Genomic DNA, 28,000 nt, shown 5'->3' on the forward strand with positions numbered 1-28,000 from the left:
AAACCCAACTGGCAAGTTTTAGAAGCCAGGCATTCCTACACACTAAGATATTTTAGAAGCTTACTGACTGAAAAAGCATAAAGCTTTTATCATGGACATCTGACCTCCAACAGACAGCTCCTTTCACCTTTCAGTACAAAATTTTTTTTCATTTAACAGGAAGCACCCAGGAACCCCAGACTGTGCTTTCCAGAACAGAAAACAAATAGAGGGAAAGAGCTTTGCGCATGTGTAACACACTCCAGAACAGACCTGACTTTAGTTCTACTCTTTGTGTCCAAATATAGCAGTCAAAAGCTCCAGCAGGAGAGCTGGCACATGACCCATGGTACCCTGAACGTCTATCTTATGAGGGCTGTAGGAAAATCACATCTGTACGAGTCCCTTGTGCCTGCAGATACCTGGGGATCCTCTCCATCCACCTCGTGCTCTCCCAGCAGGAGAAAGGGTGACCTCAGGGACACGGTGGCACTCGACATCCTGCTGAGAGAGCAAGGAAACCTTTAGCATAAAGGTGAGTTGGAATCTAAAGCTGCCTTTCCTGGGAGCTTTGTGCAACCAAGAGGGGGAAAATTTGCATCTCCTTTGGTGCAGGTGTCAACAGAGACCAACATGGCTTTTGCCTTTTTCAGACAACTGAGCCCTTTTTGGCTCCCTGGCAGCTCCAATGGCACCAGGACCCCCTTCCTGCACACCCACGGGTGTCACACACAGGCACCCACACACCTTTGCTCCAGCCCACACGTGGCCAACATTTCCTCACCCTGTACATCCCAAGGGGAGTATTTTTGCCAGAGAGCTCAGCAGCCACTCTGTCCTTGCAAACTGCCTCCCTGCAAAAAGGGAACCGATTCTCCTGGACATTTCTCCAACACTCAAGGTCTTTTGAAGCTGCTCTCGTGGCACCAAACCTGCTCGGGGTCTCTCCCAGCTGTTGGCTCTCCGTGGAGTTAACAGGCACACACTCTATTCCATCCTCCCCCAGTCAAACCCAATTCTCACCGGCAGGACGGGCCCTGCCCTTACCTGTCCAAGCTCCCGGGCTCGGCACAGCCGTGGGGACGGAGCAGCTTCCCAAGGCAGCTCCCGCCCGGCAGGAAGCACAACTCGCCACACTCCACCAGCCGCTGGGCACGGACCTGAGCTGAGCCCCAGGGAGGGCACAACTGGACAGAGAAGGAGCAAAAAGCATTAATGCAGCACCAAGAAACTGACACCAGTCTTTGCCTCCTAACCCTGCACGGGGAAAGGCTTTGGGATTCCGAGGCAAACCCTGAGACACCCAGAGAACAACAGCCCCGCAGCCCCGCCACGGCTCCCCACGGGGTCACCCGGCAGGTAACGGGCTTACTCGGACCCCGCTGCCCAGCACAACGCGCCCCTAAACGCCCCCCAGCTGCCCCGGTCCACAAACCCAGCGGCCAAGGCGCTCTCCCCTCCGCAGCCCGGGCAGCAGCGGGGCCGCGCCCTCAGCCCTCACACACAACCGGCCCCACCCCCCCCGCCGGCCCTTTATACCGCGGGCCGGCAGCGCTGCCCAATCAGCGCTCGAGCGCCTCCGCCCAATCCCAGCCCGCCCGGCCCTGCGGCCCCGCCCCGCCCGCTCAGCCCGGCCCCGCCCCTCGGCGCGGCCCCGCCCCCCGCTCCCTCAGCGCGGCTCCCGCCGCCGCCGCAGCCCCGGCGGGCGCTGCTGGGGCCGGGGAAGGGCGGGTGGGAGCTCCGCGGCCACGGCCCGGCCGGGAGCTCTCCCGGGACAAGGGGAGTGGGGCGGGGAGCGGGGCCTGCGGGGACAGCGGCGTTTTTGGGGGCGGGCAGGGCGGGGCCGGGGGACGGGGCCGGCGCGAGCTCTGTCAGAGCAAACCTGGTCATCGTTCCAGTGAATTTCTCTTCCAAACTGTGGGATCGTAGGGTTTTCCCGGAAACAATAACAGGGACAGAGGTGAGGTCACAGGCTTCCAATTCTAATGATTTGGTGGACGTAAGAGTCATCCCGGTATGTTTTACACTCCCCTGTTTCTTTCTGGAATAATTTTAAAATTATTCCCGACCCCCGGACGGGGCCGGCCCGGGGGGTCCCCGTTTCTTTAGAAAGCAGAAAGTAATAATTCCTCCCCCAAAGAATCAAGGAAGGGGGATGACGAAACCAGATTTGCTTTCTTATTTATTATATCTAAATCCCCGTGAGTAAGTAACCTAATCATATCCTGCATCACTTAATGGCTACACAAAACTACTCATGTTTTCAAAGGAAATGAGGGAAATGGCACTCAGGTAGTGACTCACTATTATGGAAAATACTGTATTGGCCCATTTTGGAAGGGAAGAATGAAAATCACTAGTGCCTGAGGTAATACTTGTCCTTAGGAAATGTATTCCCCCGTTTTGGTTTTGTCGTTGTCTCCAATCACAGGCATCGTGAACTCACTGCTGAGTTTAACTCAAAAGTCAAGCAAGTGTGACCAGGCTCACTCATTTCTGTTAATCAAAGCAAACTTTTAGTGCCTCTGGGAGACGCTTGGGTATTTTTCTGGTCTGTGAAGAGGCCCTTCTGAAAAAGTTTACATTTTTCACACCGTTTTCATGACAGTGACCAGGTGCAAAGCAGAGCCTGTTAATGCAGCAGAGATTAGAGCTGAATATTCACAGACACACACAAAAAAAAATCCCTGATGCTGCTATTTCAACTGCAATGCTCTGCAACAGACACTCAAGTGCTGCTCCTCAGTAAGGAAAGAGGGAAAAACCCTTTCCTTAGGTGGGAGGATGAAGTTCTGTGGTGTAGGACTATTTATATGCTTGTAAGAAATACTTCCAAGTGATGCAAAATTTATTCATTTTCTGCAATATAGTTGTTTTTGTTATCCCAACCTTTTTTTTTCTGAATATTTTTTTTCTAATACAAAGAAGGAGACTGAAGAAAAACACCTCAGTTTGCAGAAAATAAACTTTAATGTGCTAAGCATTTACATTTTCATGGTTTTATTGGGCTGAGGAACTGGCAATACAGCGGCTCAGAAAAATAAGGACCAAATTTATACACTCTTGAGAAATTAATTAGCGTTAGTTATCAAGACTGGTGATCAAAACTGCTGGATTATTTCCCTGGATGAACAGCAACTTCCAGTTTGGATCTCAACTTCCTTTGCTTCGCTCTCAGCCAGTCACAGAGCAGGGACTGAACTGAATAGAAATAGAAATAGAAAAGGCCTCAAAAGAGATCTAATGATCATTCACCACTATTTGGGGAGGTTTTTTATTTCCTCCCTGGCTTATTTCACAACAACATTCCTCTGCAAACAACCCTGGCTTTCTGTTTTCTCTGCTCCTCTGTTTTTCCAAGTGCAAAATTGATGTTGCAGAGCTTAAGTAATAAACATGGTTTAGAGGAATGAAATGTGCCGGGCTAATATACACACACACAGCTTTATTGACATGTGAAATGTTTGTCTGAATGATTTCATACTTACATGGTATGATGAAAATTCACTACAAAAACAGGTAAAAAGTCAAGTCAGAGGTTTTTAGCCGGAGAAAATAAACAAGAGCCTACAATTTACCCTTCCCCTAAAGTTAAACTAACTTCTTCTGCCAACAGTAACACAGCAGAGCTATATCAACAGAATTATATCAACACTTCTGCTGTTTCAATATGAAGTTCAAGCATCTGTTAACAACTTATTGCTTGTTGTTGTTGTTACTTGGCCAGATCTTTTTCTCTGTATACAACCTATTCATGCCGGAGTTCACTCTCTTTTCAGTACTTATTTACTTTTCCCACACTCTGCTTCTAATTTTCTCTCTCAACCCCCAATAATTTGAAGTTTCTTATAGGCCCTTTTGTCAGGGACAGTTTTCTCTTAGGATCCTTGGTTTCTTCCCAGGTGGTTTCTTCACCAGAGCACTTCTTTCTTGTGCCAGATGTTACAGCAACAGAGAGGTAATAGCTGACAAAAGAGACATGGAGAGATCAATTCATCCACAAAAGAAAACACAGAAACTGTCTTTTCTTTGCTGAAAATGGGCATTTTAGGTTGTTTGGTTGGGTTTTTTTCCAAAAAAAAAATGGGTGAGAGGCATTGAATAAGCATGCTGAGAAATTTTCTGGAAATCAGTTTATTCACCGTGGGAGTAAAAAAGCAAGCAAACAAAAAAATCTTTTACAGCCCAATTCTGGTAGTAGGGAGGGGTTTGTGGTTTTGTTGTTTTGTTTTTTTTTAATGCAAAATCTGCTGTTATCTTGAAGAAAAAAGGAGATGCTCCTAATTCCCTTGGGAGAGAACAGCAGTTATAATAAAAGAAGGCTACAATTGACTGGGCCTCAAAAGAGAGACAGCTTCTCAGCGCTGAGACAGGATTAAATACATACACCCAGTCTGTGCCAGGAGGTTTGCCTGACCTGTGTCTCAGAACTGTCAGGGATGAGAATCTTAAATTATTCCTGGGTTATTTGCTATGGAGCTGTGTGGTGAGTTAGAAAAGTTATCAAAGCTGCTTCTCTTAAAAACCCCACAGCTCCCAAATGCTCCGTTTTATGGACTCGGGCAACTGGAAACTGCATCCCATCATGTTATTTGGTCAGAAAACAGGAGTCTCCCCCCTCTCTCCAGCTGCAGGGATTTTGGGAGCACCCATGGGGCTTGCACTGTCGTATCCAGTTTTCCTTATCCCAGTGGAATGCCTCGAATATCGACCTCACCTCCATCACATGGATTTTCCTTTTTCCTTCCCCTTGCTAAAAGAGGAAACAAATACCCCCTCTGGCAATTCTACTTCCCCCTTGACAATCAGCCCAAGCCAACCTAATGAGTGCCATTAAGCAGCTTGGAAAGAAACAGCAGCAGACCAGCAGCATCCTTGACTTGATTCCAGTTTTTGCCTCTGAGGACACCTGAGGACTATCTCTTCATCCTGCAAATCACTTAAAGCAACTACATCATCGAGAAATAATCCTGAGCCAGAGAGTCTTTCCCCTCTCTGCTCTGTATAACCAGAGTTCCTGAAGAAGCACATCTTTTACACCTTACAAACCTGGGAGCAGTGCTTTACCTTCATGCAACAGGACTGAACAGTGATTTATTTTTTTTTACTCATCTTTCTTAGATTAAAGGCACGTCACTGAAGGTCATCCTTCTTATGTGCCACCGAGTCAGAGCCAGCAGCAGAGGAGGAGCAGGAGCAATCCCAGCATATCCTGATGGCTTTTGTTTAAAAAAGTTCATGTGAGGATGTAGTTTAATCCAAACTACTCAGAAGTCCAAAATCAAACCCTCTACTTTGTAATTCCTCACATTTATACGTGCCCCATATTTATAAGCAGCATTAGCCTCCAAACCATAATTAATAGAATTCCGTGCAAAGTTTTAATTAAAAACTAACACCTAATTCCTCGAAAAGGCTGAACTCAAGGTTTCATGATGTAACAGCTCCACCTACCTGGCTTTTTAGGCATCACCACGCGAGCTGAAAAGTCTGCTTGCCAGGCCTGCTCGAGCACACCTGGGAAGGCATTTTTACATTTGTAAGAACAATTTTCTTATACGATAGCTAGAAAGGCAAAATAAAGATGAATATTAAGGCCAGTAGAAAAGTATCTCGGCTTACTGGGTGTATGCCATAACTCCAAGACAGATTTCTTACTAAAACACTTGTATTTAGACATGCAGTTCAACAAACATCATGAACATCAGGAAACACACCATGAAAGCACACGGGATTAGCTTCATGTTTCACTCTTCCCCCACCATGGAATTGCTTTAACATATAGAAGGGGAGAATAAACAATAACTAGTGGGAAATAATTTTTTAAAAACCAACCATGATCCAAAACAGAGATGTTATTTCCATGTCCCATCGCCTGTCTTTGTAACAGTCTCAGAATCTGCATACGTGCTTTTATTTGGAGTTTTTGCCCGTCCCACAGTCCAGAGGGACCTCTGGCAGCTGCACTGCCCAAGAGCTGCCGTGGGACTGCTGGGGAATGCACCACTGGAAGCAAGACAGAAATAAATTAATTCAGAGCACTACCTCGAAAGATTGAAGGAAAAAAAGCCCCAACATTCCATTGCCTCCCTTTTTAAAGGGAACTGTGTGAGCTCCGTGTGAGCCGGGAGGCTCCAGGCTGTGGGAAAGCACCCGGAGGGATGGAGGGAACACGATGTTCCTCTCCTCGCTCCCAGCACAGCCCTCGGGATACTCGGCACCACAGCTGGGGGATGGCCCTGGGGGTGCTTCTCTCCATCCCCATGGATCCTGCTGCCCCCCCAGAGCCAGAACCACCTCCGGAGGGGGGATGGAATGCCAGGCACGGATGCTCGGCTGGAAGGTGACACATCCCCAGCAGCACCCAAATCCCTGCAGCTTCGTGTTTGTTGCTGCCCAGCTCAGCTGATCCCCCTCTTCAGCATCCCTGGACATTGTCCTCCTTCTCTAATCACACCTTGGTAATGACTCAGAATGGCAGCAGCTCCAGTGCCAGCTCGGTCACTGCACGAGTCCTTGTCCCAGCCCTGCCACGGACACACACGGGAGACATCCATGGACACACAGGCCTTGCTTGTACAATTCCTGACCCAAACCCTTGCCTTTCCTGCCCAGAGATGAGGGAAATCGAACAGAATATTAAAAAACAACCTTCACTGAGAGCAGTCACCACCCCAGTCCTTCAGGCTCTGCAGGAGTCTTGTGGGGAACAGACCCAAATTTGAATCCTACATCTAAATTTCTAACAGGTTTTGTTAGAAAGATCCTGGACAGTAACTCCTAGAACAGCATGCAGAGACTGCACAAGGAGTAACAGAAGGTTTGCCATGCAGAACAAAAGTTCCTTTTTTTTCCCATATTTTTTCAATAATTTCACCTCTGTAGTAATTACTGACTTGGGTTTCTGCTGAAGGGCTGGACGTGTCCATTGAAGATTCAGGGGTCTGGCAGGTTGTTTATGGCTGATCTTGACTGGCCCAGACCAAACCCAACCACCCCCACCACTGCTTCACCCCAAATTTGGGTCAAATATTGATATAGTTTATAAATCCTCCTCTTCCCTGCTACTCAGTCCTTCCTTACACATCCATGGAATAGATTTACTCCACCTTTTGTTCCCAACAACAGCTCTCTAGCCAAAATCCCAGCTCTCACAGACACAAACTAAACACACCTAAGGCAATGGTTCCATCAGCACCTGGGGGTTGGGTTGGAGGAACACAATCTTACCGAGTTATGAGCCAGGGGATGGCATTTGGGAACAGCTCCTGCTGACTGGAAAGGATTCAGGTCCCAGGCTCAGTCTGCAGCTTGCAGTCGATCTCAGCCATTACCAACCAGCTCAGCCACTCCCTCTGAAATGCCACCTCTCTCCCCTGTACATCACCCCCCACTTTCTTACATATAACAGAGGTCGTGTCCCCTCTAAATTACCCCCAGTTTTCAGCTAAAAGGGTCACTTCTGTCCCCTCTAAGGAACCTCAGTTTTTCTGTCCAAAATTCTGCCTCAGTCATCTCTGAGTTCCCAGCCTTTCTCTCAGAAAGGCTCCTTTTTCCTCGATAAGGTACCCCCGGATTCACCCCACAAAAACGGTGATTTTGTTTCATCCAAATTACCTCAGCAATTCTATGGAAAATGTCACCTCTGCTCCCCCTCACAATTTGCCTCTGCTTTTCCCTCACAAACGTTCCTTCTGCCCCCTGCACAGGAACTCAGGTTTGATCCCCAAACCTCCCCTGCCCAGCTCAGGTTTTACCCCAGAATTGTCCCTTCCTGTCCCGCTGGGAGAACCTTGATTTTCCCCCCAGAATGTCCCTCACTAATTGCCTCGGTTTTAACTCAAAATGTTCATTTTACCCCCCCGGGAGAGACGGGAGACCACAAGTCCCGGGTGCCCCGGGAACCCCCCCGGCCCCAGCCCGGCCCGGCCGCTCCTCCCCCGCTCGGTGCCACCACCCTGGGGTGACAGGGAGGGGACAGGAACAACCCCCGACACACCGAGCTGCCCCTGCTGCTGCACAGCGAGTGCCTGCCTCACATTTTCCAGCCCTTCAGTGTTTAACGTATTCATACAAAAGTTTTATTTTCATTTTCAAACCCTATGGATCCACGTTTGGAATTTATTATATCCTAAAATCCCGCATATAATATAGCAGATACGAGGATTTGTTTTGAAATCAGCTTTTATATGAATTAGTATTACTTGTCAACAGATTTAAAAATAACAAATTTAAAAGGCTTTAGTATTTTACAGAGACACACAACCCCTCCCTATGAATTTTTAGGCATTTTTGGGCTGTCCCCTCCCTTTTTGGGGGAACCCACCTGACCGCCTTGATTCCCCACTCATTTTCTCCACCACAACACCACCCCCCCAGTGACACCGGAGTGCCCCAAATGACATTATCAGAGATGATGACACAGAGCCCCCCCACCCCGCACACGTGTCCCCAGGGATGGGACGTGGCCGGGACATCCTCACTGCGACATCCCCGGGGCGCCGGTGCCGACATCATCACAGTCCGTGTGCCCCGGGGGCTGTCCCGGGGGGTCCCCTGTGGCTCCGGGGGGACTTGGAGGGGGGCAGCTCCCACCTTGGGGACAGCAAAGACAGGTGCCTGAGGGGGACAGCTCCATGTCCCCCCTCCAGACCCCACCTGGGGTGTTTCTGTGTTTCTGCAGCCCCCGTGGATCTGCTGATGGATCCCAGCTCGCCACCGCTGCCAAACCTCCCGTGGAGTGGCTCTCCAGGGGGGACAGAGCAGCTGTGGTCCCTCTTACCTGTGGGTGGGACACAGATCCAGCCCCTCCGTGCCACTCCCTCGGAGATCTCCCCAGTGCTGGGAGCGGGAGACTCCTCTGGCACGGCCGTGGCATCGTCGTAGCCATCCAGGGTTCCAACCATGGCATCGTCGTAGCCATCCAGGGTTCCAGCTGTGGCATCATCGTGGCCATCCAGTGTTCCAGCCATGGCATCGTCGTAGCCACCCAGGGTTCCTGCTGTGGCATCGTCGTAGCCATCTGGGGTTCTGTGCCCAGGCAGGGCAGGGGGGACTGGGACTGGCACGGGGGAACATGGCACTGACCCGGTGGCCATGGCAGGGACTGGCTGTGCCATCCCCCTCCGGCTGTGCCACCAGGGATGTGTTGGTGGCCCTTGGTCCCTCAGGGAAGGGCGATGCTTCTCTGCCCACTAACGAGGGGGGACCTGTCCCCTCAGCTCCCCAGCCCTTCCGTGTCCCCTGTCCCCAGTGCTCCCCGCTGGGTTCCTGCCCTGTGCCCCTACCTGGGGCTGCCCCGGTGTCACTCCCCTCCACGCTGTCCCCGGTGTAACACAGCAGCTTCTTCACGGAGCCCTCCCGCGGGGAACCTGCAGGGGGAAAACAGGGTCTTGGGGTGGCCAGAGGTGGCACCGCGGGTGACACAACCTCAGCCACAGAGCACGGCTGTGATGGGACCCAGGGACCCCCCACACCACGGGGAGGAGCCAGTGCTGTGCCACCAGGACCCGCTGCTGCGGTGGGACTGTGGGGCAGAGCCCCCCTGTCCGGGCAGAGCTGGGGCACGGGGGCTGCACCGACCTGGGCGACTGGGCACCTCCTGGTACTCCGGCATCGCGCTGTAGTCCAGCTCCTCGTAGATGGCGTCGGGGATGGCACCCACGGCTCTGCCGGGGCCTGCAACAAGAGGCAGCGCTCTCCCAGGGCCGTGGGCACCGTGGGTGGCACCGGGGGCACCCACTGCCCACCCTCCGAGCCGTTCCACACGGGGGGAGCCCCTGAACCCCCAAAGCGGCTCTGCCCCGGCACCCACCCGCCGGGACCCACCTCGGCGCCAAGCGCGGGCGCGGCACATCAGCACGGCCAGGGCGCCCAGGGCCAGGCACAGCAGCGTCCCCAGGACCACGCACAGGACCACCGGCACCGGCACAGTCCCCCTGGGCACCTGCCCGCTTGGCACCGGCACAGTCCCCCTGGCCACCGCAGGGCCGCTGCTGCTGGGGACAGCTGTGGGGACACGGCCAGGCAGTGAGGGCAGGGGGATCCCAGCCGGCCCGGTCGGGGGGCTGCTGGCACGGGCAGAGCTACCTGTGCAGGTGGCCCCGTCCGGGCACGGGGTGGTGGCTGTCTCGCTGGGGTTGTCACTGTCCTCCGCACAAGACACGTGGGCGTCCCCTCCGGGGCCGCAGGCCTGCAGGTGCCAGGGTGCCGAGGGGCACCCCCAGAGCGAGCGGGCCCCCTCCTCGCAGCCCACCCAGGCCAGCCAGGCGGGGGCCGGCTGCTGGGCGGGGCCGGGTGCCAGCTGCCCCCCGTCCCCGCAGCCCAGCTGCCGGCAGACGGCGGCGGCGGTGCCGGGGCTGGTGCCGGTGGCGCACACGCGGCCCCAGGTGCCGTTGTGGAGCAGCTCCAGGTACCCGCTGCAGCGCCCGCGCCCGCCCACCAGCCGCAGGGAGAGCTGCTCTGCGAGGGGTGCAGGGGGGTCACGGCACGGACGGGAACCCTCCGGGGGGCTCTGCTGCTCCCCGCCCCGGGGACACCCGACACTCACCTGAGCAGACGGCCCCGGCCCCGGCCCCGGCCCCGCGCTCGCACTCGCGCCCTTCCGAGCGTGGGCATTCCCAGAGAGACTCCTCGCTCCCGGCGCACTCAACCACGTACGGCCACGCTGTCCCCGGCCCGGGGCCGAAGCGCGCCGAGCCGGGGGCCTCCAGTGCCGCGCCACAGCCCAGCTCCCGGCACACAACGGCGGCGGCCCGCAGGTCCCAGCGCTCCTGGCACACGCTGCTCCAGGTGCCACCGGCATAGACCTCCACGCGCCCGGCGCAGCGCCCGGCACCGCCCGCCAGCCTCACCCGCCGGCTGCCTGCGGGCACGGAGGGACCGGGCTGGGGGCTGCTCGGGGCACCAGCACCCCGGCCCTTCTCGGGACACCCACCTGAGCAGACGATGGCTGCCCCGTGAGGGATGTCGGTTGGCCCGGTGGTCATGTCCCCGATTATTAAGTCGTTCAGCCAGACAGGCATCTCCTGGTTGGTCATCTTCCAGAGAGTGTGGACCACTTCTATTGTAATGTTCTGCTCTGAATCGCTCATGTTCCACACGGGGACCGTACCAACGACAGCATGGCTCTTGTCCAGCCCACCACAGCCCAGCTTCCCACACACCACACTGAAATTCCGTTCAGCCAAAACCTCTCCTGGCACACGGCGCCAGACCCCAGAGCTTATGGCCAACTCCAGCCACCCGTCACATCGGCTCTCACCCTCCACCAGCCGCACGGAATTCACGATGCCTGTAAAATGACCTGGCTCAGCGCTCCCTTTACCCCAAAACAGCCCTGAGTGCTCCGCTCCCAAGTCTTGGGGTGTCCCAAAAGCCCTTGGAGGCTCTTCCCACAGGTGCCACACAGACCTGAGCAGTTGACGGCGGCGGCGTTCCCCGGGCTGCAGGGGGGCTCCCCCAGCACCGCCACGGGGCACTCGCCCGGGTGCCGCTCGCTCCCGCTGCAGCCGAAGGCGTCCGGCCTCAGCGGCCCGTCCCCGCTGCCGAAGGAGCCTCCCGGGGGCACGGTGACGGCGTGGCCACAGCCCAGGTGGCGGCACAGGACGTCGGCATCGGGCAGGTCCCAGTCGGTGGCGCAGACGGACCCCCACGTGCCCCTCACCTCCACCTCCACCCGCCCGGCACAGCCCGAGCTGCTGTTCCCCAGCCGGAAGCCCGTGTAGGCTGTGGCAGAAAGGGCATTCAGGGGGGTGATGCTGGGGGGACCCCTAACACCCCCCGGTGTCCCCGGTGCTTACGGGAGCAGATGATGGTGGCGTGGCCAGCGCAGCCCTGGCTGTGGGGCACCCGCCGGGCGCAGGCGCTGAGGAGGGGCTCGCTGCCGGTGCAGTTGAACCCCCCCTCCCACAGCGGCCCCGTTCCCGCCCCAAACCGGCCGCTGCCGGGGATGGCCAGCGCCGTGCCGCAGCCCAGCTCCCGGCACACCACCTGGGCCACCTTCATGTCCACGTGCTCCGCGCAGACGCCAACCCAGGCCTGGCGCTGCCGCACCTCCAACCGCCCGGCACAGGCTCTGTCACCTCCAACCAGCCGGGAAAACCCTGCAGGAGCAGTGCAGAGTTGGCACTGAGGGATGTGCCGGGAGTGCCGCGTCCCTCCCAGCCCGGCTCCTACCTTGGCAGATGACAGCGGTGTCAAAGTCGTCTTGGAAACCATTGTAGGGTCCCCAGCCGCGGATCTCGCAGTCCCAGAGCGTGGCCTCGTCCCCCTTGCAGTCCACCAGGATCAGGTTGACGAGCCCACCCCCAGTGCCAAAGCGGTCGCGGGCGGAGTAGGCGCCGGCAGCCGAGCCACAGCCCAGCTGCTGGCACACCACCTCGGCATCATCCATGTCCCAGATCTCATCTGCCACCGAGCCCCAGTGTCCCCGCAGCTTCACCTCCACCCTCCCGGCACAGGGACCGCCGCCCACCAGCCTCAGCTCCACGGCCTCTGCACCGGGACACCGGCACAGCTCAGCCCTGCCCGGCACACCCTGGCACAAGGTGGGTGTCCCAGCATGGCCAGCCTGTCCCCCTCACCTGTGCAGGTCACCCCCATGTCCCACTCGTGGCCGCAGGAGTGCTGGCCCCATCCGAAGTTCCGACACTCCTCCAGCACCTCCTCGGTGCCACGGCAGTAGAGCTGGAGCCAGATCCGGCCGCTGCCCTGCCCGAACGGGGCGTACAGGGACGACGAGGCCACGCGGCCACAGCCCAGCTGCCGGCACACCACGGTGGCCCAGAGGGCTTCCCAGTCGAAGTCGTAGGCGCAGACAGAGCCCCACTCACCGTCGTGATTCACCTCCACGCGTCCGGCACAGCGCCCGCCGCCCCCCACCAGCCGCAGCTGCCCGGAGCCTGCGGCACAGAGGGGCCTGAGCCGGGCCCGGCACCGGCGGGTCCCCGCTCCCACCACCCCGCCACTCACCCTCACACAGCTGCAGGCACAGCAGCAGCCCCAGAGCCACGACCGGCCCCATCCCCGACAGGTCCCGCACCCCCTGCGCAGGCAGGGGATGATGTAGCGGCAGCGCCGGAGCCGGTGCAGGCGGCAGCACCAGGGGAGCCTTTATCAGCCGAGGGATCGCCCAGCTGCGGGGCCACAGCCTCCAATAACCTGCTTCGTGCCCAAATATGAGGCTCGGCTCTGCTTCTGGCGTCACACACCTCGCCACAGTGGGCCGGCACACGGATGTCCCCGGGGGGAGCCGCCCCCCCCAGCACCTGGGCCGGGGGGGCCCCTCCTGTTTCCCCCCGTGAGTCCAACTCTGCCGCTGGAGCCCGGCCAGAGCCATCCCCGCGCTGACAGGATTCAGCCCCAATCCCGCCGGAGCCTCCACGGGACCGCCCCGAGGAGCGGCTGGAGGCAGAGCCCCGGGGCCCCCTCCCCGGGTGCCCCCTCCCCGGGCGGTGGGAGCAGCCCCCGGCTCCCCGCGGGGGCGGCGGGTCCCGGTGCCTCGCGCGGGCGGTGGCACATGGCGGGGCTGCCGCAGCTGTGCCCCCGCGCTCGCCTCGCCGCCGGGGCAGGAAGGAGGCGGTCACCGCCCGCCGGGGACGCGGCCGAGGCACCGACCGCACGCGGCTCCTGCCACCTGCGCCGGCACCGATAACGCCGCCGCTCTGCGCGCCGGCACCTGGGCACGGGCAAGGCACGGGGGGGCACAGAACCCACTCGGTGGGGCACCCGCCTGGGTGAGCCGGCACCGAGCACCACCGCAAACAAGGCGCGCGGGAGGGGGGAGCAGCAGCTCCATCGGGGTCTCGCTTGTGCCTGAGGGTGAGGACGGGGCTGAGCCGCTGCTGCAGTGCCAGTGCCGGGGGAACAGCGTGTTCCCGGCGGGGTCACACCTGCAGCGGCGCAGGAACCGCCACCTGCCGCCAGTCCCGCGTGGGACCGGGCACCTGCCACATGCCAGCGCCCCCGTGTCACCCCGCCGCGGCTTGTGGGGCTGCTCCCAACCCTGGAGAGCCCTGGGGTGTCCCCATGGTGTCGCATGGACCTGCCACAGCTGCCCGGCCCTCCCGCCTGCACGGAGACCCGGCCGGGCCGGCAGCAGGGGACGGCACAGCTCCGGTCTCCCCGCGGCGGGCGGGGACCCTGGCAGTGGTTCCCGGGGACACCGTCAGCGCCTCCCACTCCACCCTTCCAAGGACACGGCACCGTGTCTGTCACAGGCGCTGGAATGGGGCCCGGGATGGGGGGGCGGGAACCCCCGCCCATGGCCCCGCCCCCGCCCGCGCGGAGCCCACGCCCCGCAGCGCCCCCGCCGGGCCGGCAGGGGGCGCCGCGGGCGGCCGCGCAGCTCCGGAAAGAGCCGATCGACGGCGGAGGCGGCCGAGCCGGGGCGGGCGGCGCAGGCGGAGGGGACGCGATGGCGCAGCAGGTCGAGCAGCTGCGGGCGGACGGCGTGCACAAGGAGGTGCTGCGGGAGGGCACCGGGCCGCTGCCGGACTTCCGCGACGGCACCAAGGTCAGGGCCGCGGCGGGACGGGCGGGGGCGGGGGGGGGCGAGGGAGGGCGACGGGAGCAGCAGGACGCGGGGGCGAAGCGCGCATGCGCCGCCCCCCTCCCTTCTGTGTTGCCATGGTGATGCCGCGGGCTCCTCCTGCCACTTCAGGCCACCTTCCATTACCGAACGCTGCGGTGCGACGATGAGGAGACGCCGCTGGACGACAGCCGAGCGCGGGGGAAGCCCATGGAGCTGATCGCCGGGAAGAAGTTCAAGCTGCCGGTGTGGGAGGCGGTGCTGCGGACCATGCGGCCGGGGGAGCGTGCGCGCTTCCGCTGCGACACCAAGGTGGGCGTGGCCTGCACAGGGGGGCGGGGTTTGCTGCTTAGGGGCGGGGCTTGCGGCCGCCCCGCTGCGCCCCAGCCGGGGGGCCGAGGCTGGAGCACCCCCGTGTTCGCCTTCCCTCCCCACATCCCGGCTCCCTCCCCTCCCGCAGCACGTGGTGCTCTACCCGCTGGTGTCCAAGAGCCTGCGGAACATCGCAGCGGGGAAGGACCCGCTGGAGGGCCAGCGGCACTGCTGCAGCATCGCCCAGATGCATGAGCACTACTCCCTGGGGTACCCCGACCTCGACGAGCTCCAGAAGAACCCCCAGCCCCTCATCTTTGACATCGAGGTGCTCAAGGTGAGGGACCTGCTCATGCCAGCCAGCAGCATCCCTGCCCCAGGCGGGGGCTGTGGGCACTGGGGCTCTGCCCTGATGGAGAAGGGTCTGGAGCACCAGGAGGGGCTCAGCCTGGACAAGAGGAGGCTCAGGGGGAACCTTCTTGCTCCCCACAACTCCCTGACAGGAGGGTGGAGCCAGATGGGGGTCAGGCTCTGCCCCCAGAGAACAAGGGGAGACAGCCTCAAGTTGTGCCAGGGGTGGTTCAGGTTGGATATTGGGGGAATTCCTTCATGGAAGGGGTTGTCCAGCCCTAGCACAGGCTGCCCAGGGCAGTGGTGGAGTTACCATCCCTAGAAGTGTCCAAAAAAACACACAGATGTGGCACACGTGGACGTGGTTTAGTGGCGGCCCGGGCAGTGCTGGATTTAATGGTTGGACTCCATGGTCTTAGAGGGCTTTTCCAACTAAGTGATTCCATGATCCTATTCTCTGATTCCATGATGGGGTGCTGACAGGTGGAGCCGCCCGGCTCCTACCAGCAGGACCCATGGGCCATGACGGATGAGGAGAAGCTCCAGGCTGTGCCCCTGATCCACAAGGAAGGCAACGAGCTGTACCGGCAGGGCAAGGTGCCCGAGGCAGCTGCCAAATACTACGATGCCATCGCCTGTCTCAAGAACCTGCAGATGAAGGTGGGGCCCCCCGGATGCACACAGGCATGGCCCCTGGAATGCAGGGCTTCGGAGCTGCCCCTCACTCTCCCTGCTCTCTCTCACCCCGCAGGAGCAGCCGGGCTCTCCGGACTGGATCGAGCTCGACCAGAAGATCACACCCCTGCTCTTGAACTACTGCCAGTGCAAGCTGCAGAGCGAGGAGTACTACGAGGTGCTGGATCACTGCTCCTCCATCCTCAACAAGTACGAGGGTAAGGAGCCAGGGTCCATCCCGGGCGGCTGCAGTGGGCACGGGGAGATGCCGGCGCTCCGCTGACCCCCGGCTCTGTCCCCCAGACAACGTCAAGGCCTACTTCAAGCGGGGCAAGGCCCACGCGGCCGTGTGGAACGTGGCGGAGGCGCAGGCTGACTTCGCCAAGGTGCTGTCCCTCGACCCCTCACTGCACCCCGTGGTGTCCAAGGAGCTACGGAGCCTGGAAGCGCGGCTGCGGGAGAAGGACGCCGAGGACAAGATCCGCTTCAAGGGCATCTTCTCCCAGTAGAGCCCACGGCCACAGCGGAGAGCCCAGCGCTCTCGGGACAGGTTCCTTTAGATATTCCACATGTGGAATGGTCATGGATGTTTATTAATGTTTAATACAGATTTTACTTATTTGAAGTCAGTGGAAGTGGCCCTGGAGCTCGCCGTGGCCCAGGGACATGGCCAGGCACTTAAGTGGCAGCGTAAAGCGTCGCAGCACACGGCTGAAGCTCTTTGCTGGGCTCTAGACTCTGCTCATTGTCACACCAGGGACACGTGGGTGACAGGAGCCCGCTGCTCCCTGCCAACTTGTATCCCTTATTTGATGTTTTTATACTTTATGGTGGCCACACAGCCTCGGCCCCAGCTCCAACCCCTTCCTGCCTGTTCTCTGTGCCACACTGTTGTCACTTCTCCAGGCTGCTGCTATCACCCCAAACCAGTGTTTCCTCTCATCATGTCAGCGTCGGGAATATTTTATATAGAATAACGGCTTGTTCCTGCTATCTCTATAAACCTCCAGTCGTGCTATGACAAGATAAACTCAAGTAAAACCAGTCACAGCCCCTGGTCACTGAAAATCTGCTGTTAGAGGTAAATGAGGGAAAAAAAGTTGGAGGGAGGCAGGAAGAGGGCTGGAGGAGGTTATCGGTACATACCCTAGAGCAGCGGCGCAGCCCACACACCCCAGGCTTTTCTCCTTGTCCTAAATTGCTGTGCCCCAAGGCCACGTCCCTGTGTGACTCCGTGTCCCTGAGGGTACCCCAGGGCCTTCCCAGAGGGTGGGAGTGCTGAGGCCATGTCCAGGGGCAGTGGGTACAGAGCAGGCACGGGGGCGCCGGCGCCTCGTCGTAACATCTCTTTATTCAACACCGAAACAAAACAGGGGCAACAGAGGAACCGCTCTGGAACCCCAACCCAGCCCTGCCCCGCGACACCGGACGGAAATAAATAGGTGGGGAGCAGGGAGGTGCCACTTGCCTTGGGGCACAGCCACAGCCCCCCAGTTCTGCACAGGGACAGTGACCCCAGGGCACAGACTCCACCAGGCACTGCCCAACAGCCCCAAGGGACATGGGAGGGACGGGGCTGGGGGCAGTCGGGGGGACCCGGGGGGGCTCAGCCCCAAGGGGATCACTCTGGCCCTCGGGGGGGCTCGGAGTGCTGTCTCCCAGCACCCCTTGGTCACAGGGGACCCAGCGCCCTCATCTCCTTCCTATGGGCTCATGGCTCAGTGCCGGCTCCGGCCCCAGGTGCTGCTGGCTGGGAAATTAGGGATCACAGTGGAGGGGGGACATGGCCGTGCCACCCTCACTCCTCACCCTCCAGCTTGAGGCTGACGCTGCGGGGCTTGGCCCGGGCCAAGCCAGGGGGTGCCGAGGGGGGCCCCCCATCCCGCTCTGCCTGGCTGGAGCCCCGGGAGCGCAGCAGTTGGCTCTGCTTCCGGAGGAAGTCGACGGGCGCTGGGCAGCCGTAGGTGCCTTTGCCCAGCACGGGTCGTGGGGGCCCCTTGGGGGAGTGGGCCAGAGCTGCCGCTTCCAGCTGGGCCAGGTGGGCGACATAGCCTTCGGAGAGAAACTGCGGGACACATGGACAGCCTGAGCCCACGGCAGCGGCCGGCTGGTGGGGTCAGCCATCATGCCATGTCCCCAGCCTGTCCCCAACCCTGCCACCATCATACCTGGCACTGGTTGTGGAACTTCTTGACGGCCCGTCCCACGATGTAGATGTGTGCTGGTGCGAGGCCCAGCGAGCTGTAGACTGAGACATCCTTGGTGGAGCCGTACCCAGCGATGATGGAGATCTCTGCCTGCCCAGGGACAGGAGTGTTAGGGCACGGAAAGACCCTACCCACAGGGACAACCACCCCATGGGCTGGGACACCCTCGTGCTATGAGGGATGGCTGGGGGCTGCCCCCAGAGGCTGCCAGCTCCACCATGGCAGGGGGGTCCAGCTCCCAGTGTCTCCATGGGGACGCAGAGCTGCACAGGCTGCAGCACAGCCCACCCTGCCACTGCCCCCAGCCCCGTGTCCCCCCCGCCAGTGCCCCGTGCCCACCTCAGTGCGCAGGCTCTGCAGGAAGGCAGCTTTCTGGCGCAGTGGGTCGTGGGTGAGCCCGTCACAGAAGGAGACAGCGCCGTGGGGGAAGTTGTGCTGGGACAGCCAAGCCACCACACGGTGCTTCTGCATGTCGGGGCGCCCCGTCACGTAGATGATCATGTACCCCGCGTCCTGCCAGTGCCTAGGAGGGGACAGGGGTGGCTGCCAGGAGCCTGTGTGGGGCCAGTCCTGCTGGCAGGAAGCCACACACAATACAATATGTGGCTGCCTCCAAAACCTCCCTGCTCTCAAGGACTTTATCAAGGGGAAGGCACAGCAGAGCTGTGGGGATCACATCCAAACCTCGAGGGGATTATTTTCCACAATAAAGCAGCAGAATAGATGGTGTGTTGAGGCAAGGGCAGTGGGACATCCCCCAATTTGTCCCTACTCCAATACCCTCCCTACCCTTCAACTGGGTTGTCACCACAGCATCAAAGAGGGAAGAGATTGTCCCCCTGACCGAAGGGCACCCACCTTACGACGTCCACAGCCCCCGCCCGCACTTTGGGGTCGCTGCCCATGATGGAGACGCTGGCAGTGAAGGAGCCGTCGATGCTGAACACGACGGACTCGGTGCCGCGGGCCACCACGGTCAGGTACGCCTCGGCATAGCTGTGATCCCCCCTGGAACGGCAGACGTGGGAGCTTGGCCCTTGGCCTCTGCTGCCAGAAGGGCAGGTGTAGCTCTGCCAAAAAGGCTGGAGGAGGAACTGAGGTGACACCTCACCTGACCACCATGCGCACGGGGTAGATCCCGATGGCCAGAGCCTTGTCTGGAGGGATGGTGAAGGTCAGGCGTCCGCTGCCGCTTGTCACCTCGGTGCCATAGTACAGCCACTTCCCTGACAGCGGCTGTGTCATGATGTAGATGTCCACCTGGAAGAGGGAAACAGGCTGGGCACAGGCTGAACCCCAACATCCTGCTGTGTCCCCACTTGAGAGTCCTTACGACCCTCTCCCCCCATCCCATGCAGGGTCCTGTTCACCCCCTGCCATGGGTGACACCAGCCCCGTGCCCCGTCCTGGACAGCCCCTATTTGAGGGGGTCCCGGTGGCACCATGACCCAGCAGTACCTTCTCCCCGGTCAGTGTCACCACGTCCAGGGGTCCGTACATGAAGCGCCCGCTCAGGACCTGCGCTTTGCCCTCGCACACGATCACGTCGCAGGCCCGGTGGTTGGCCGTCACGTTCTGTGGGGGCACGGCGGGCTCAGAAAGGGTGACACAGGGACACCGCTGGGCTGCGGGACTGTCTCAGAACCCTCCCAGGTGCATGACCCCAGGATGCCCTGCGTGGGCTCCTGCTGGCCACAGGCCACGTACCCGGATCTTCACTTGGGTTCGCTTGCGCTGCCACTTCTCCCGAGGGATGGCGGGGCTGTAGATGGAGCTCTCCTCACTCTCTGCTGGCTGTGGCCCCTCCTTCTCCATCACCTGCCGATGGCACGGCCCCGGCTCAGCCTCCAGGGGCCCCGGCTTCTCGCCCACCCCACTGCGCCCGCCGTACCTGGCGCAGGATGAAGGCCACCACGTCGGAGGACTCCCAGTAGCTGGCGTGGAAGAGGTGGGGCAGGGTGATGGTGGGGAAGGCGGTCAGGGCATCGGGGCAGTACAGCGAGTAGTCGATGCGCTTCGGGCCCCACCAGCGCTCTAGGACTGCGGGGAGAGCTGGAATGAAGCCATTCCCGTGCCTCATCCCATGGGATGGGACGGGAAGGACAGGGCAGGAATGGCACTTACTTTTGACAACCTCGCTGGTGTTGGCAGGAGTGGGGGGCTCTGCCGGCTCACTGCCCCTCCAGAAGCCCCCGAAGCTGCCAGTGGGAGTAGGGGGGGCAGCCACATCCACTTTGGGCAGGAACAGGGCAGAATGTGTCTGCAGGGCCTCCGCTGCAGAGAGAGCTGGGTGAGCACACCCAGAGCCCCCAGGGACACCCCACCACCCCGGGACCCCACCCCAGCAGAGCCCCAGAGGGGCAAGAAGAACTTGCACATCCCTTTCCCCCCACCCAGCCAGGCTGTGGATGCTCTGGGTACCCCAATGTGACCCTGGGGTGCCCGGGACCAGACCGGTGGGGACCTGCTCACCCAGCAGGGACGAGGTGCCATCACCCAGGGGGTACTTCTGATAGCGGGGCACGCTGAGCGGGGGCACAGCGTGGAAGGCCTTGGCCAGGAGGGGCTCCAGGCGAGAGGCGCAGGGATCGGCGGCGTGGAACAGGTTGTAGATTTGGTCGCAGGCGGGATGCAGCTGGGCCACTGCGGCACAGAGCGGGGTCAGGGGCGCCCACGAGGGCTGGGGGGCACCAGAAGCAAAGCACCCAGGAGGGGTAAAGCAGGACACAGCGAGAGGAAAGGCTAGGGAGGGAAATTTGGGGGCACTGGGGATGGGCTGGGGCTGGCACAGAGCGGAGACACTTAGCAACCCACCACCACTAACACCCACACAGCCAGGCCTGGGCATGTGAGGGGCTCAAACCCAAGCAGGGCTCTTTGGGAAGGTCCCGGGGGGCTCAGGCTTGTGCAGGGAGCACAACTCAGGGACTCAAGTCCCCGCAGGGAGGGTCAGGGGCTGGCACAGGGGCTGGCAGGGCTCCTCACCATCCAGAGCAGGCATGACGGTCTTGCGTAGCGCGAGCACCAGCCCCAGCGGGGAGCCAAAGAGGAAGAAGCCGGATACCTTAAATTCAAGGCGGGTGCTGGCACCCTCTGCCCCATCCAGCACTGCAGTGCCACTCCGGGGTGCCTCTGCCTCCAGCGGGGCCTCGCTGGCCTGCAGGCTGGGACAGCAGGGACAGTAGGCATGAGGAGGGAGGGCAGTGTCCTGCTCCCACCCACTCAGGGGCAAAGCTGTGCCTGGCACAGCTCCACTATCCCAGAGGAGTTCCAGCAAGACCCTCCCAGGGCAGGCAGCCCCCATGAAATGCTTCTTCCCAGCCTGGAGCAGACAGGAATTCTGCCCTTTCCATAAAGCACAAAATTAATCAAGATGTCAACCATGCCCCTCGGGCTCACCTGGACGAGGAGCTGTGCTGGTGGCTGTCCCCCTGTGCCCCCAGGAGCTCAGGGCTGGCCTGGCCCAATCCTGCTGCTCCCTCTGTCCCATCGGCCAGTGGGTCTCTGCTGCTGCACAGCTCCGGGGAGACAGGCTCTGTGCTCTGGGGAGAGGCAACAAACACCCAGACCCCATGTAGCCCCCAGTGCACCCCTGAACCTTCCCCAGAGGGTGTTGGGGTGCAGGCACTCACCAGGCTGCCACGGCGGCTGCTGCTCCGGCTGCCCCCGGAGCCCGCCCGGCTCTGGCACAGCGCGTCGAACCCCAGGATGCCGCCCACGCAGTCCCCCAGCAGCACCACCTGTGGAGGGCACACACCCATGAGTGGTGTGACACCCCCAAACCCCCCGTGCAGCGCCACAGCCGGACCCTGGAGCCAAGCTTCCCCCAAAATCCCCCCTCACCTGGCCGCAGAAGCCGGCGCCCTCCCCGGAGTGCAGGAAGGCTCCGTAGGCCTGGTTGGCACGGGCGATGACGGTGCCCACGGCGTGCTGGTAGGTGCCTGAGGATGTGGCCAGCAGTGGGAGCGCTGCCAGCGGGATGTGGTCCTGGCTGCTGGACAGGCTGTCCCTGTCGTGGCTGTAGGGGCTGAGCCTGAGGGGGACACGAGGAAGGGGATGAATGGGGCTGTCCCAATGTCCCTGTCCCACCGCATGGTGCTTGTTCACCCCAGGATACTGCACTAGGAGTAATCCCCATCCCAACCCACCCCATGCCATGATATTTGTTTGTCCTGGGATGCTACAGCGGGGATTACCCCTATCCCACCCGTCATCCTAGATGCCTTCTTAGGAGAAGCAAAGTCCCCTCTCTGAGGCCATCAGCTCCCCGTTCTCCCCCTCTCCCATCGTGAATGCGTACTTGGAGACGAGGGTGTAGGCCGCGGCGCAGATGGGCGGGCAGGGCACCAGGCGCAGTGCCACGTGTCCCAGCGCCTCGGGGAAGTGGACACGGGTGACGGCGTCGAAGGTGGCCGCCAGTGTCTGCACATCCGCCTGCTTGGAGCCCGGCTCGCCCGCACCCTGATCCAGGATGTTCCCGCTGTGCAGGATGAGGAAGAGCGCGTGGATCCGGCACATCTGCTCCGCGCTCTCCGCTGCGCCGCCCTGCAGGAAGGAGAGCGCTGAAGTTGGGGGGGGCACGGCCGGGGGCCAGGGTCTGAGGGCGGGGGCATGGGACACGCACCTCGGGGAAGCCAGACGTTCCCAGTCCTTCACCGTCTGCCTTGGCAGCACTGGCTCCATCCCCTGTGAGCACACAGTCCCGGTGAGCCTGGCTGGGGTCTCCAGGTGGGAATCAGCCCCCTCCCAGGACACTCACACCAGGATTTGAGGCCAGAGCCCCCCCAGCGCTCACCCATTGCCTCATCCAGCTCTGCCGGTCGCTCCAGCGTGTCCAAGAAGTCATTGGAGCTCCACTTGGTCATCTCCTTGGCAAAGACCTCGTCACTGTCAGACAGGTCCTCTGTGAAGGCAGGGAGGGGTTTGGGCAGGGGGATCTCGCCCGTGCCTGCACCCCCACTCTGAGACTTCCCTGTCCCCCCTCCAGCCCACCCCGAGCCAGTGCCTGTACCATGGGCATCGAAAAATTCCTCTTCGGAGCTGTTCTCGGAGTCCCGGGCAATGTTCTGCATCCGCCACTCCGACAGGCTCTGAGGAGACACGCCCCCTGCCACCGGCAGGGGGTCAGCACACAGACACCCCCACAGTGAGACCTCGCTCCTGCCCCATAGCTCCTGCCTGGTTCTGCATCCAGACCCACCCAGGGAGATTCGGGGCCATCCCTGGATCACCCAGACCACGCCCAGGTAACACACATCCATCCCTGTGTCACCCAGAGCCATCCCTGAGTCACTGAGAGCCCACCCAGGAGACCCTGGGCCATCCCTGGGTCACCCAGAGCCATCACTGGCTCACCCAGAGCCCCTTCAGGAGATCTGTGACCAGACCTGGGACACCCGGAGCCCGCCTCAGGAGACCCAAACCAGGGAAAAGAGTCCCCTGACAGATCTCCTATGGAGAACAGCAGCACCTGGGGGGTTGGAGTCCCCATCCCATCCATGCAGGACCTGGTCTCTCACCTCCATGCTGGGAAGAGTAGGAGGACCGGGAAGAGGTGGACCACTGTTTGGCAAAGGTATCATCTGAGGAGGCATCGGTCCCGCCCTGCAGCTCGGCCCCCTCCTGCCCACCGGGCCCCCCTGCCTCCGGCCTCCCCTCGGGGCTGATGCCGGCCGTGGGGGGCTCCTCGGCCTCGCCGCACTTGGCCATCTTCTGTGCCAGCATCCGCGCCGTCTCCTCCTCCAGCTGCCGGATATCCTCCATCGTCAGGTCCGTCCACTCGTCCTGCCAGCACCAGGCTTGGCGGTGGGCGCGCAGCATCACCTTCCTCAGACCTGAGGGGGGAAAAGAGGGGGGTGGCAAGGCTGGCGAGGCCCCACGGCTCCCCAAATTCCCCCGCCAGCAGTCCCTGGCTCTGGACTCACCCACATCGTGGATGAACTGCTCGATCTTGGACTGCATCCCCCAGTAGCGGAATTCCACCTTGCACAGCTTGTAGGCGCACATGAGGGGCCCGCCGGCTGCCGCCACCTCCAGCCAGTCATCACCCAGCGGCCCCCGGCCCGTCTTGGAGGAGTGGTAGAGTTTGGGATCCTCCTCGGGCTTGTATTCCCCCGGGGAGATGGGATCACGCACGATGTCGATGGTGTCTGCGGGGGAACAGCGCCTGTCACCTCGCAGCACTCGGCGAGGGGGTACAGGTAGGAAAAAAAAAGGAAAAATGGAAAAAAAAAAGAAAAACGGACAAAAATCAAGTCAAATTGTTCTCACAAGCTGTCTGCCCAACACAGCCAGCAGCAAACATTTTCTATCCTAGAACCCTAAAATCCTGGAGACCTAAAATCATGGAATCCTGGAATGATTTGGGTTGAAGGGACCTTAAAGCTCATCTCATTCCACTCCCCTGCCATGGGCAGAGACACTTTCCACTAGCTTAGGTTGCCCCAAGCCCTGTCCAATACGGCCTTGGACACTTCCAGGGATGGGGCAGCCACAGCATCTCTGGGCAGCTCAGCACAGCTCCCAGCTCTGCCCCCCCAAAAACCCCGGGGGTCCCCTGACACAGGAGCCTCTGGAGAGCCAGGGGATGAATGGCAACAACTCCCATCCCCAGACAGGAGCGGCCTCTTCCAAAATGTGGGCAACCTCCCCCTACATGGGCGTGACCTCCCCAAACCTGGAGAGGGGCTCATGCACAGCAACCAGGAAAACACAATCCAATAGCCCATGGGGGGCCATTTGGGCTCAACCCAGCACAAAATCTCCTGAAATTTGGCTTTTTCAGCCCTGTCTCCAGGCCAGATCCCTCCAACCTAGTCTGGAGGGTCCCAGAGCACCTCACTGGCTCCTAGGACTGTCCTGCAGCGTTCTCCTCATTCCTGGGATATGCCAAACCCTCCATTTATTTGCCCCCCTTGATGTCCCCAACGTGCTGGCCGCCTCTTCCTCTAGCTTGGGCTGAAAAAAGGGAGAAAAAAAGGAAAGAAGAGATGCCCTGAATACACAAAAATGATGCAAGGCATGACACAACGCCAAGCATCTTGGATAGCAACAGCAAGGAACAGGGATAGGACCTGCTGTCCCCAGGCAGCTCCTGGCAGCGTCATTCCCACCACAATCTGACTCTCTTTGCTTTTACCACTGAGAGAAAGCTGCCAAGGAAGCAGTTATCCCTGCGGATCGCCCAGACTCTGTTATTCCATCGCCCTTTGAAACGTGAGATGGGTTTAAATCTGTCGGTGCTACGGGACACCAGCGCAAAGAAAATCCCAGCGGGATCCACGTAGGGGCTGGTCCCACTCCAACCCCGCTCCCTGTGGGAGGCATCGGCCTCTGGAGACGCTGCATGCCTTGTGGAATGCCCACTGGATGGGCAGCAGGCAGCAGGCACAGGGCCATGCCCTGATGCCGTCGGCTGGGCCCCAGTTGCTTCCCGGCAGTGGCAGGGGCAGAATTCCTCCCCCCAGGGCCGAGCTGCCGGTATCCCGGCCGGACATCCCCAGTGCTGCAAGAGCCGGGGAGAGAAATAGGTCAGATGAATCATTTCCTCCGAGTGCCTATTTTAGGCCTCCATTTTAAGAGGCAGCGCGTCACACTCCGCGCTCCAGCGCCTGAACCGACCACATCTACACCACCAGGAACAGGAACCCGCCAGGGAGGGAGGAATCCCACCCCAAGCCCCTGGCTCTGCCCGCTGGTCTCCCCCCAGAAAGGAGCCGGAGAGCAATCTGGAGCAAAGCCCTGGGGAGAGGGGAAGCAGGGCAGGGGGGTGGGAAAACGGGGACACATTTTTGCAGCTCCCTGCACTCCAGCTGATCCAAAACACCCTGCAGGAGGCCAGTGCGTGGTCCCACATACACCCAGAGAGACTGGGAAGGCAAATCCGTGCCAAAACAGGGCTGGGACATGGAAGAAGAGAGAAGCAGGCTGGCACTGAAAAGGGGAGACTGCGAACAGAAACAGAGGCAAAGGAAGGGGCAGAGGACAAAACTGGCCCTGAAAATATCTTTAGTGTGGAATCTAACTCAGCAGTGCTGAGAGGGAGCAGGCAGGGAGCTTGGAGCAGGGAGCCTAGGGCACAGAGAGCATGGAGCAGGGAGTCTGGGGCACAGGGAGCATGGAGGCTGGGCTGCAGGTAGCTCAGGATCCAGGGAGCTCTTCCCTTCCAGGGTCCCCAGAACACGGGGGCTAGCACAGAGAGCAAAGCTAAGCAGGGAAGCCGAGCCCCTCAGGCCCCACCACACACCCACATCCCCATCCCAGGATCACCGTGTGGGTATTCCAGCAGCCACGAGTCCTGCCTGGTGTCCGAGCCAGCCGTACTCACCCAAAATCCTCTGCCTCTTCTCTGCCGCGCTCAGGTTGAAGACATTGGTCTGCTGGCCTGCATCTGGCCGGTAGTAGGTCTCTATCTCGATGGAAAACTTCTCCACGAAGGGACACGTGTACCTGGAGGGGGACAGCATTGAGTCCGGAGGCACGGCCAGCCCCACAGCCCACCCTGCCACCCCCCCCTCTCGCCCCCACCTGGTGCGTGTGTAGGGATAAGCGTTCCAGGACTCCTCCTCCACCTGGAGCGCGGCTTTAGGGAGCAGCGCCCGGAACCAGCTGGGTATGTGGGAGCCGACGTGGTAGATCTTGTGTGTGTACTGCCCGCTGCCCCCGGGGCCGTCGCTGTAGGGCCGGTTGGCCAGGATCTCCACTCCGCTGCCCTCGCCGCTCGACTCCTCCCGGCTCTTCTTCTGCGGGGAGAGACAACGGCTAGGCACAGCCCCCCCGGATCCTGAGACCCCCGTGGGCCCTCGGGGTCCCCGTACGCTCCTACCCCCGCCAGCCCACCTGCTCCCAGGACCCCCTCCTTGGCTCGGCAGCCCCAAACCCACCCGAACCCCACTGACACCCCTGCACCCTGCCAATCCCTTGGGAGCATCCCTGGGCCCCACCGTGCCCCTCCAGGCTTTGTGCTTGGCCCTACAGCCCACCAGATCTTCATGTTCAGCCCAACAGCCCCCCTGCACCCCCAGTTCCTCAGGCTCAACTTCTCAGTCCCTGCACCCTCCAGCTCCCCACGCTCAGTCTCAAAGCCCCCTGTGCGCCCCCAGGCTCAGCCCCCGCACCCTTCATGCTCCCCCACAGCACCCTGTGCCCCCCAGACTATCACCTCTGGCCTCTCCCAGCCCCCTGGACCCCCTCAGTCTCAGCCTCCAGCTCCCCAGGCTCGGCCCCACCGATTCCCGATCCCCCCAGTTCCCCACACTCAGTCTCTCAGCCCCTTGCCCACCCATGCTCAGCCCCACAGCCCCCCATGCTCAGCCCCCTGCACTCCATGCAGCCCCCCCAGTCTCCGCTCCCAGCCGCCGCCCCGCAGCGCCCCGTGCTCAGCCCCGCAGCCCACCTGGATCATGTAGAGCTGTGCCACCTGGTACTCCTCCAGGCTCATGGGCAGCAGGATGTGGTACTCCTTGATCAGCATGGCGGCGGCGGCGGGGGGCGGCGGGGGCAGCGCCTGAGGGGGCTCCCGTTACACAGGGCCGGTTCGGCACCGCTTCGGAACCGCTCGGGCCGGTTCGGCACCACTTCGGAACCGCTCGGCACCGCTTCGGAACCGCTCGGGCCGGTTCGGAACCACTTCGGAACCGCTCGGCTCAGCTCGGGCCGGCTCAGCACCGCTTCAGCACCGCTTGGGAACCGCTCGGGCCCGGGTTCGGCACTGCTTCGGAACCGTTCGGGCCCGGGTTCGGCCGCGGGTTCGGCTCAGTTCGGCACCGCTCGGGTCCGGGTTCGGCTCACTTCGGCACCGCTCAGCTCGGCTTCGGCCCGGCTCGGGCGCCCTCCCCGTTGCCATGGCAAACCCCCCCCCCCCCCAGCCTGGTGCCCACCCCCGGCCCCGCCGCCCCCCGGCCGCGGCCCCGCCGAACCTGCGCCGCTCCGCACCGGTCCCTCGGAT

The 28,000-nt window shown here is 60.8% G+C and overlaps 3 protein-coding genes across 5 annotated transcripts; 1 reads left to right on the forward strand and 2 right to left on the reverse strand.

The window, feature by feature from the left end:
• Positions 1-3,407: 3,407 nt before the first annotated feature.
• On the reverse strand, positions 3,408-13,407 carry LOC113999375 (scavenger receptor cysteine-rich domain-containing protein SCART1-like). The gene is made up of 14 exons (XM_039389764.1): positions 12,952-13,407; positions 12,564-12,881; positions 12,157-12,474; positions 11,781-12,083; positions 11,392-11,706; positions 10,529-11,272; positions 10,069-10,440; positions 9,808-9,987; positions 9,562-9,657; positions 9,267-9,350; positions 8,762-9,040; positions 5,815-5,985; positions 5,434-5,496; positions 3,408-5,198 (listed from the first exon to the last, which is right to left on the reverse strand). The coding sequence occupies exons 1-14, from the start codon at positions 13,316-13,318 to the stop codon at positions 5,113-5,115; spliced, it is 3,696 nt and encodes a 1,231-aa protein (XP_039245698.1). The 5' UTR covers positions 13,319-13,407; the 3' UTR covers positions 3,408-5,112.
• A 934-nt stretch (positions 13,408-14,341) lies between these two features.
• Positions 14,342-16,908, forward strand: LOC113999382 (aryl hydrocarbon receptor interacting protein). 2 transcript variants are annotated; one of them, XM_027742783.2, is made up of 6 exons: positions 14,342-14,494; positions 14,642-14,821; positions 14,970-15,158; positions 15,656-15,832; positions 15,924-16,057; positions 16,151-16,310. In XM_027742783.2, the coding sequence occupies exons 1-6, from the start codon at positions 14,396-14,398 to the stop codon at positions 16,221-16,223; spliced, it is 852 nt and encodes a 283-aa protein (XP_027598584.1). In that variant the 5' UTR covers positions 14,342-14,395; the 3' UTR covers positions 16,224-16,310. The 2 variants fall into 2 exon arrangements, with proteins under 2 accessions (XP_027598584.1, XP_027598583.1); XM_027742782.2 differs by having other exon boundaries at positions 14,350-14,494; positions 15,924-16,065; positions 16,151-16,908.
• Positions 16,909-17,168: 260 nt separating this feature from the next.
• On the reverse strand, positions 17,169-27,988 carry PITPNM1 (phosphatidylinositol transfer protein membrane associated 1). Of its 2 annotated transcripts, XM_039389765.1 has the most exons (24): positions 27,972-27,988; positions 27,449-27,559; positions 26,581-26,795; positions 26,381-26,502; positions 23,979-24,203; positions 23,574-23,888; positions 23,066-23,161; positions 22,850-22,957; positions 22,679-22,740; positions 22,355-22,599; positions 21,898-22,087; positions 21,687-21,794; positions 21,454-21,596; positions 21,040-21,218; positions 20,527-20,697; positions 20,179-20,328; positions 19,946-20,106; positions 19,762-19,872; positions 19,513-19,629; positions 19,166-19,314; positions 18,913-19,062; positions 18,394-18,577; positions 18,016-18,144; positions 17,169-17,912 (listed from the first exon to the last, which is right to left on the reverse strand). In XM_039389765.1, the coding sequence occupies exons 2-24, from the start codon at positions 27,524-27,526 to the stop codon at positions 17,646-17,648; spliced, it is 3,675 nt and encodes a 1,224-aa protein (XP_039245699.1). In that variant the 5' UTR covers positions 27,527-27,559; positions 27,972-27,988; the 3' UTR covers positions 17,169-17,645. The 2 variants fall into 2 exon arrangements, with proteins under 2 accessions (XP_039245699.1, XP_027598579.1); XM_027742778.2 differs by lacking the exon at positions 27,972-27,988 and having other exon boundaries at positions 19,946-20,094; positions 27,449-27,866.
• Between the last annotated feature and the right edge of the window lie 12 nt (positions 27,989-28,000).

Source organism: Pipra filicauda, unplaced genomic scaffold (assembly GCF_003945595.2).
Source record: "Pipra filicauda isolate LSUMZ 115617 unplaced genomic scaffold, ASM394559v2 scaffold769_size99583_pilon, whole genome shotgun sequence".
NCBI lineage: Eukaryota > Metazoa > Chordata > Aves > Passeriformes > Pipridae > Pipra > Pipra filicauda.

What these genes read in the sequence shown, in the direction of transcription:
- LOC113999375 (XM_039389764.1), bottom strand. Translation starts at nt 13,318, where the DNA reads ATGGCTCTGGCCGGGCTCCAGCGGCAGAGTTGGACTCACGGGGGGAAA. An exon ending in GTGCCTGCAGCTGTGTGAGG is followed by an intron (nt 12,882 to 12,951) that starts GTGAGTGGCGGG and finishes TCTGTGCCGCAG; the next exon opens with GCTCCGGGCAGCTGCGGCTG. An exon ending in CATGGGGGTGACCTGCACAG is followed by an intron (nt 12,475 to 12,563) that starts GTGAGGGGGACA and finishes GTCCCGGTGCAG; the next exon opens with AGGCCGTGGAGCTGAGGCTG.
- LOC113999382 (XM_027742782.2), top strand. Translation starts at nt 14,396, where the DNA reads ATGGCGCAGCAGGTCGAGCAGCTGCGGGCGGACGGCGTGCACAAGGAG. An exon ending in ACTTCCGCGACGGCACCAAG is followed by an intron (nt 14,495 to 14,641) that starts GTCAGGGCCGCG and finishes CTGCCACTTCAG; the next exon opens with GCCACCTTCCATTACCGAAC. An exon ending in TTGACATCGAGGTGCTCAAG is followed by an intron (nt 15,159 to 15,655) that starts GTGAGGGACCTG and finishes GGGTGCTGACAG; the next exon opens with GTGGAGCCGCCCGGCTCCTA.
- PITPNM1 (XM_039389765.1), bottom strand. Translation starts at nt 27,526, where the DNA reads ATGCTGATCAAGGAGTACCACATCCTGCTGCCCATGAGCCTGGAGGAG. An exon ending in GGAATTTTTCGATGCCCATG is followed by an intron (nt 22,958 to 23,065) that starts GTACAGGCACTG and finishes CTGCCTTCACAG; the next exon opens with AGGACCTGTCTGACAGTGAC. An exon ending in CCCGTGCGCATGGTGGTCAG is followed by an intron (nt 19,063 to 19,165) that starts GTGAGGTGTCAC and finishes CTGCCGTTCCAG; the next exon opens with GGGGGATCACAGCTATGCCG.